Source organism: Plasmodium cynomolgi, chromosome 10 (assembly GCF_000321355.1).
Source record: "Plasmodium cynomolgi strain B DNA, chromosome 10, whole genome shotgun sequence".
NCBI classification, from domain to species: Eukaryota; Apicomplexa; class Aconoidasida; order Haemosporida; family Plasmodiidae; genus Plasmodium; species Plasmodium cynomolgi.
Genome location: NC_020403.1, coordinates 1,084,924 through 1,092,977, shown reverse-complemented (window position 1 = coordinate 1,092,977; position 8,054 = coordinate 1,084,924). Strand labels below are relative to the sequence as shown.

Genomic DNA, 8,054 nt, shown 5'->3' with positions numbered 1-8,054 from the left:
CTCCGTTGTGTGTAGACCAAACGACAAGGCAATATCGGTTTGTTGTTAGTAGTTCTCTCCAAGTAGCGGAAAAGAAAAGAAAAAAAAAAAATAAAATAAAAAAAATAAAAAAAATAAAACAGCCAACTGAGTTGGCCCCCCATCAAACCTCATTCTGTACATTTTACCAATGCGGACACGATTTAGTTGTAAATTTATTGCTGCCCCCCTGTGGGAGTTTTTTCCTGGAAATTTTTCGCTTCATGAAAGGGGCGAACAGAGGAGTGTTCGTGGGGGCGTGTTCGTGGCGAAGTGTTAGTAGCGAAGTGTTCGTGGCGAAGTGTTAGTAGCGAAGTGTTCGTAGCGAAGTGTTCGTAGCGATGTGTTCGTAGCGATGTGTTAGTAGCGATGTGTTAGTAGCGATGTACCGCTGGCCAACTCCAGGGTGCGCGGAGAAGCGGCCGGGGGTGTTTCAGCCGGGGGTGTTTCGCCGGGGGTGTTTCACCCTCTCCAAGCGGTGAACGGTCAACTTGGGGTTCCGCGTCGGGAAATTACGTCCCACTTGTTGCTTGGCTGGTTATTTTATATATTTATTTTATTATTTTATTTTATACTATTTTTTTTTTGCTACCTCCTGCTGAGCCTAGGTGGGCAATAAAAAAGGGCAGTCCCCCCAGCGCGACAGCATTTGGCTTGTCCAGAATTGCGCAGAACATGGAGCAGCACTCACACCCACGGGAAGATCCCCGTTTGAACATATTTTTACGCCTTCTTCTTTTAGGAAGAAAAAAAAAAAAAAAAAAAGGGACACCTTTTGCTGCACAGCTGGGTGCCGCGAACATGTTGACTGCATCGCTTGGCTAGGAGGAGTTGTCACGTCAGACAGGTAGGTACCTCCATAACTTAGCCTCTTAATGTCTCGGCAATAAAAAGGAGAACCACATACTTCGCCTTCCCTATGGGGATAACAAAATGGAAATGCATTCTTACGGTCCCCTTTTTTATCTCTCCGTGGGGGACAAGCGCCACTGCGCATCTGCGCTTGCGCACGCAGCACTTTGCTGAGTCCACTCCGGCTGCCCCAACTGGGATCTTTGCGCTTTGCAAAAAAGGGAAAAACGCAACGGGGGAGACGCAACGGGGGAAGCGAAAGGATAACCATATTCTCCCCTTTTTCCTTTAGCCACTCATTATCGGAGCGGGCGGTACTCCCCAAGGGGCAATTCTTTTCATCACAAATGATCGGTTAGCGGTTGGTCTGGAAAGCTAACGCGAGGACCGGGTGGGACTCCGCCACGGGGTGTGCAAAAACAGTCATGTCTCTGCACATGGGGGGTCTTGAAAGTGGAGCAGATCGCGCACAAAGGGGATCTTTATGCGGACCTGGGTTCCTCGTATTGGCGGCCGCGTTGCCGCCGTGTTGCCGCTGCGTCGCCGCTGTGTTGCGCCGTGATGGCCGCCTCGATGGAACTATCCCTCCCCCCCGGCGACAACAACGCGACAGGGAACGCCACTCCAGCACCGCACCTCTCCCCGTTCATGCATGCAACTAAGATTGAGGGCATATCCTCACTGCGCTTGATCATTCACCGCTTCGTATGTTCCCACCCATGTAGTACCTGCGGCATGCATGCAACACGCTCCTGCTCCTCTCATGAAACGTAGAAAATTAAAAAGAAACGATAAAGTAGTTATCGGATGGAAAAAGCATCATAAAAACTGTGTGCCGGCGAAAAGGATCCCTGGAAAAGGTGGCTACTGCCCAGTGACGCGGCCACACCGGAAGGGCTTAAAACTTATGCATTTTGGGAAAAAAAAAAAAATCTGCTCTTTTCAACAACTGGAGGGAATAACCCCGATGAGTTTACTCCTACGAAACATTGCTATGCATTATATCATATGTCCCCCTCCCCCCCAAGCTCGCTTCTCATTGCTCGCTTCTCATTGCTCGCTTCGCATTGCTCACTTCGCATTACTTACGTAGGGCTTCCGCCATGCAAATAAAAACTCCTCCCCCCGCGCGACCCCGAGAATCGGGGGCATTTTACCCCTCCCCCAAACTGGCTTCCCCTTTTTGTAGCGGGGGGACCAAAGGTATCACTTATAGCAACTGCCCCTTTGAACCGCGACCTATCAGGTCAGTTTATTTTATTTTTTTTTATTTAACTATGCCCTGCTTTGAGCGACGTTTTGTTGGCTTGCACGACGGTTCGTTGGTTTGCGTGACGGTTCGCTGTTTTGCGCGACGTTTTGTTGGCTTGCACGACGGTTCGTTGTTTTGCGCGACTTTGCGTTGGTTTACGTCGCCTTTAATTAATTTACTTCATTTCGCCCCCCTTTGTGTGGTACCTTTTTTTTTTTCTTTCCTCTGTCCCTTCTGCCCCCTCTGTCCCATTTGGGCTTACTCCCCCCTCACCCCCCAAGAGCCATCTGCCCGTTTCGAACCATGGTAAGCAATGACGGTTTTGCCAGTGGATACAAGGTGAATAACGCGAGCAACGTGAATGCCGGTGTTGGGAACGCGGGGTCGAGTGGCAACACTGCAGGAAGCGCGAGCGGCGTCAACAGTGCCGCTGGCCTGGGCTCGAGGGGTGGCGCGTACCGCCACAGCACAAATGAGAGCAGCGCCAGTAGAGGTGCTGCGGGGAGGAACGCCGCCGCGAGGGGCAACCCCAGTCAAGCGAACCCCAATCAGGGCGGCCCCAATCAGGGCGGTCCCAGTCAGGGCGGTCCCAATCAGGGCAGTCCCAATCAGAGCGGCCCCAATCAGAGCGGCCCCAATCAGGGCGGTCCCAACATGAGTACTCCAAGCCAAGGTGGACCACCACACAACGTCGCAGTAGGAGCTCCCCTGAACAGCGTGGGGCAGGGAATTGCACAAGGCAGTGCTGCCGCTGTAGGAGGAGGGGGACACGCCTCCCCCCAACATCAGGGAGCATCGTCCAGCCACAACACCGTTCCTCCCACATCAAACACTCGCAACGTGAAGAACGGCAATGCCGCGAATGGTATCAGCAGTGCATCAAGCGGTATCGGTCCCTACATTCAACAAAGTGAACGCATGCCGAACGAAGCCAACAACGGGAATGGTAGCGGAAACACTGGTACCAGTAGTAGCCACGCAAATAATCCAACGAACGCACGTAACACACCTCCAACGGATGATGAGGAAAAAAGGAAGGTGTATCAACTGGTCTTTGACTTATGCTACTCAGATAAGAGGGAGAGTGCATTACTAGAGTTGTCTAGAAAACGAGAAACCTATCACGATATTGCACCGGTTCTGTGGAATTCATTCGGGACAATAACAACGTTACTTCAAGAAATCGTGTCAATATATCCCCAGTTATCACCTCCCCTCCTAACCACCTCATCGTCCAACCGCGTTTGCAACTCCCTGGCACTTCTTCAATGTGTCGCATCTCACCCCGAGACCAAGCAGCACTTTCTCAATGCACATATTCCTTTGTTTCTATATCCATTTCTAAATGCAGAATCTAAAAATAGACCGTTTGAATATCTACGTCTAACTTCTCTAGGTGTTATTGGTGCATTAGTTAAGGTCGACAACCCCGACGTAATTAATTTTTTATTGCAGACCGAGATCATCCCACTTTGCTTACGTATTATGGAGACGGGGAGTGAACTGTCCAAAACAGTGGCGACCTTTATTGTCCAAAAAATCCTAATCGACGAATTGGGACTCAACTACATATGTGCCACTCCTGTCAGATTCTATGCCGTGTCGACTGTCCTTTCAAATATGATTAATGCACTGATAGAGAATCCCTCCTCGAGGTTGTTAAAGCACATTGTGAGGTGTTACTTAAGACTGTCAGAAAACCCTAAAGCCTTGAAGGCACTTAGGGAGTGCCTCCCCGAGTCACTGAGACATGTGCACAAGGCTTTCATTCCATGCCTCAAGGAGGACCCCTACACCAAGAAGTGGCTGCTGCAACTACTGTACAATATTAACAGCGAGGATGTCATGCACGGCCCCGGGGGAACCCACGTCGGTACGCACGCCGGTGGTCACGGCGGTAGTCACGCTGGCAGTCACGCTGGGGTGCACGGCGGAAGTCACATCGGCAGTCACGTCGGCAGCCATGTCGCTAGTCACGCCGCTAGTCACGCCGGGGTGCACGCTGGATCACATGCAGCTGGGCAGGTGGGGACACAAGGGGGGGGGGCCCTTGGTATGCATACGAGGGAACACGCCGGTGCGCATGCCACTGGCCACGTCGGAGGATATGCCGCCGCTACCCACTCAGGAGGACATGGCGGAGTGAGTGGGGGACACCCTGGGGGGAGACAGGGTCTGCACGGTGCCGGCGGTTCCAAGAGCACCTATGCGGGGGTCAGCATTCCGGCGAGCATGAGTGAGGGTTCCTCCACGGGAGGGGTCAGCGGCGGACACGGTAATAGTGGTCATGTTGGTGGGGCGCATCCCAGTGGAGGCCTCGTCTCCTCCTCCTCCAGCAGAAGTAACTCCTTTAAGGACAAAGTGCACATGGGAAGTGCGAGTAACCCGAACGTTAGCAGCAAGGCTGGCACGGCTAAGGGGATGGCAAGCGCGACCACTGCACCGAGTAATGCGGCAGCGTGTGCACTGAGTAATGCTACCCCGAGTGGCAATGCCATGAACAGCGCCGCAAATAGCGCAAATGGAGCAAATGGCGCAAATGGCGCGAATAGCGCGAATAGCGCGAATAACGCGAATAACGCGAATGGTGCAGCCGGCGCGAATAGCGCGAATAACGCGAATGGTGCAGCCGGCGCGACGAACAACACCAGCAGCGGCAACGTGACAAACGCCCCCGGCGCACACGAGGGAAGTAGCGGTGGAGGTGCGAACGGCGCAGGAAAGGCTGGCATTAATGGAAAGACGGGCAGCAATGGAAAGTCAGGCAGCAGCTCAAAGGCAGGTAGCAATGGAGGCAGTGCCAACAACAACAACAACAACGGAAGCAACGCAGCCAGTGGACCCAGTCATTAAATGTCCCTTGTTTCTTCTTCTCGTTAGGGGGGGGAGGAGGACCCTTCCTGCAGAGAGTTCATTCGAGCGGACATAGGACACATCCCGCAGGGAAGAGGCAGTATCTTTTTCTCTGCCCACGGGAGGACCACACGAACGCGTTAACGCTGTGTGTGTGTACCTCCACGCATATCACACGAAGTGTGTGCGTTTTTTTTTTTTTTTTTTTTTTCTTTCTTTTTTTTTTATTTATTTTTTTGAATTTTTTCGTTTATTGTTCCCTATGCGGAGTGCCCCTTTGCCCTTTTGCCTTTTTTTTTTATCGTCAAAATTGCAAAAATGGCTCCCCCAAGAAACGTTGGATAACCCATTTTTTCAATTTTTGACGATAAAAGAAAATGGAAAAAACGTTAACCTTAATGTGTGGATGCCCCCCGTGGAGAGATCTTTTCCTCCGGAAGGCAATTCACTCGAGTATCCCAATTTACTTCGTGAAAGAGATTATCATTTTGCTTTATTCCCCGTTGAATGAATTTCTTTTGGACAAAGTAGACAATTCTCGTGGGGGTGGAAGGGTGCTGTCCCCTTTTTCGCATGAACAACCTGACTTGTTCAGATAAAAAAATGTGGAAAAAGACGTCCTTCCAATTTTTTTTTTTTTTTTTCCTCACACAGAGTGAACCTGGTGCGGGGGCATCTTAACTGGCTAACTCTATTTACGTGGGGACATACAACGTGGGTGATTCGATAAGGTATAGACAGTTTTATGGGGCAAACAGGCGAGCGTTTGGGGGGGAAATAAAAAAAAAAAAATGCGTGCACAAATGCGTGCACATAAATACGTACACATGTGTCACACGTGGCTAACCATGACGCCAACCATGCCGCTGGCCGCGCCGCTCCGCCGCTCCACCGCTACACCTTCACCGAGGTGAGGATCTCCTCCATGATGGGGTCGATCTCCTTCTTGCTGAGCGCGGCGTCGCAGAGAGCGAGCGCGGTCTCCATGTCGAGCACGCGGCAGGCGAACAAAATCAAGTGGAAGTCGGAGCACCTGTGCATCCCATTGGTGCCCCTCTCCAACTTGGGGCTGGCGAAGTACTCCTTCACGTCGTAGGCAGTGGGCGAGTGCAACCGATTTTCTCTAGGAAAGTGGAAGTTTTTAAAAAGGGACCTAACGACCTTAGGGGCTGATTCATTAATGCGAACAATGAACCAGTCCGCATCAAATTTGTTCGTTTCTTTCCCTCCTTCTAGGATCAAAGGAAGAAGCTCGTTGCGCACAGGGTTCCTCAGTTGTATAACAGAAGGATCTGTTTGTGTCGAGTCCACCAAATTGGATCGAATTAATGCCATCCCCAAGTCGGACACCATGAATGCATTCGTCACTGGTTCGTTACTTAACATAGGATCTGGTGAAATGGTGCACGTGATAAAATTTGACACGCTATAGTTTGTATAGTGTATATTTTTCTTCAAATTAGCTAGCTGCAATTTAGCTATCTGTACCACTTCGTCTGATGTTAAGTGTTCTTTCCTTGGCAAATGCGTAAAGATCCAACCAATTCTTTCGAGACCTAATCTGTTTGCAATCACATCAACAGAGTCGAGAAAGTCATCCGGTAGCAGCTTCACTTTATCCACCTCATTTATCTGTGGAGGTTCATATATACATTCGCACACAGCTCGAATGCCTAAATTGTAATGGGGGTCTTCCCTGTAATAACCATACATCCAACCAACTCTGTGTTCGCTCATACATCCATTGGTGTACCAATACTGCACGAAGTTTTTCACCTCCTCCACGTTCATCAACTCGAGGTGATCCACATGACGATACTCTTGGTGCTTCAGAGTTACACTTAATGGAATTTTAATGAATCGCCCCTTCGTTAGAAATACGGATTGGTAGTTTAGATTTAGTGGAAGATCCGTCGTGTTATATTCCCTCATTTTTAGGAAGTAATCGAAAGACTTGAAGTTCGCCTGGTTTTCGTTCTTCTCTTTTTCGTTCTTCTCTTTTTCGTTCTTCTCCTTTTCGTTCTTCTCCTTTTCGTACTTCTCCTTTTCGTACTTCTCCTTTTCGTACTTCTCCTTTTCGTACTTCTCCTTTTCGTTCTTGGTTTTTCCTTCCTCTTTTTTTTCCTTCTGAGGGGTTAGACGATCCTCCCGGGAAGGGTGACCACCCCCATCCAGGCCGCTACCCCCCTTTTGGATCTTTGCACTCTCTGCATTACACTCATTGTGGTTACCCCCCTTGTGGTTACCCCCCTTGTCGTTCTTCCACTTGGCACTCCCCCCCCCCGCAGGTCCATCACCATCCAACCGATTCCCACCACTCCTGGTTGGTTTCACCTCACCCTTCAAATGAAGGACAGACCCATGGATAATGTTACACTGCTCCAGCAATGCCCCATTGTCTGCCAACGGTACGTTGGGTTCCTCCTGTAGAAAAAGTAGCTGTTTCTCTACTGGTACATTTAATAGTTCCGCAATTTTATTCTTCAAATCGGTCAGTCTTTTGTTCCTGTTAATTTCGATGCGATACATTCCAACTTCGCACCTTAGGCGTACGATGATGGAGCTCATCGTTCGTCGGGGGGCGAGGTGGCGAGGTGGCGAGGTGGCGGAACGTGTTCTGTGTTGGGGGGCGAGGTGGCGGGACGTGTTCCGTGTCGAGGGGCGAGGTGGCAGGACGTGTTCCGTGTCGAGGGGCGAGGTGGCAGGACGTGTTCCGCGTCGTGGGGCGAGGTGGCGGACGTGTTCCGTGTCGTGGGTCTTCACCCCAGGGTGGTCACCTCGTTATCTTGGCCTGCGCACGGACTGGGGGTACTACCGCTCCGGCACTACTTGCTCATGTGGTGCCTCACTCCTTCTATGCTTCCGCTCCAATGCGCTACCCCTCCCGTGGTGCCTCACTTCTACCCTCCCTGCAGAGAAACGCTCCGCGACGGGTGCTCACTGGTAGACCCTCTCCTCTATACGCATACGGACTTGTACATGCATGCATTCGTGCAACTTCTCGTGCGTCCGTGCAGGCATCCCTTCTTGGCCATGTAACTGCACGTCCATGCCTCGGACTTTTTTTTTTTTTTTTTTT

The 8,054-nt window shown here is 50.8% G+C and overlaps 2 protein-coding genes across 2 annotated transcripts; one reads left to right on the top strand and one right to left on the bottom strand.

The window, feature by feature from the left end:
* Window positions 1-2,425: 2,425 nt before the first annotated feature.
* PCYB_103400 (cell differentiation protein rcd1) lies at window positions 2,426-4,975 on the top strand (the record flags this gene model as incomplete). Its single annotated transcript, XM_004222889.1, has 2 exons — window positions 2,426-3,083; window positions 3,474-4,975. The coding sequence occupies 2 exons, from the start codon at window positions 2,426-2,428 to the stop codon at window positions 4,973-4,975; spliced, it is 2,160 nt and encodes a 719-aa protein (XP_004222937.1).
* Window positions 4,976-5,869: 894 nt separating this feature from the next.
* On the bottom strand, window positions 5,870-7,543 carry PCYB_103390 (nuclear pore associated protein; the record flags this gene model as incomplete). Its single annotated transcript, XM_004222888.1, has 2 exons — window positions 5,870-6,366; window positions 6,517-7,543. 2 exons carry the CDS (start codon window positions 7,541-7,543, stop codon window positions 5,870-5,872), a joined length of 1,524 nt encoding a protein of 507 aa, XP_004222936.1.
* Between the last annotated feature and the right edge of the window lie 511 nt (window positions 7,544-8,054).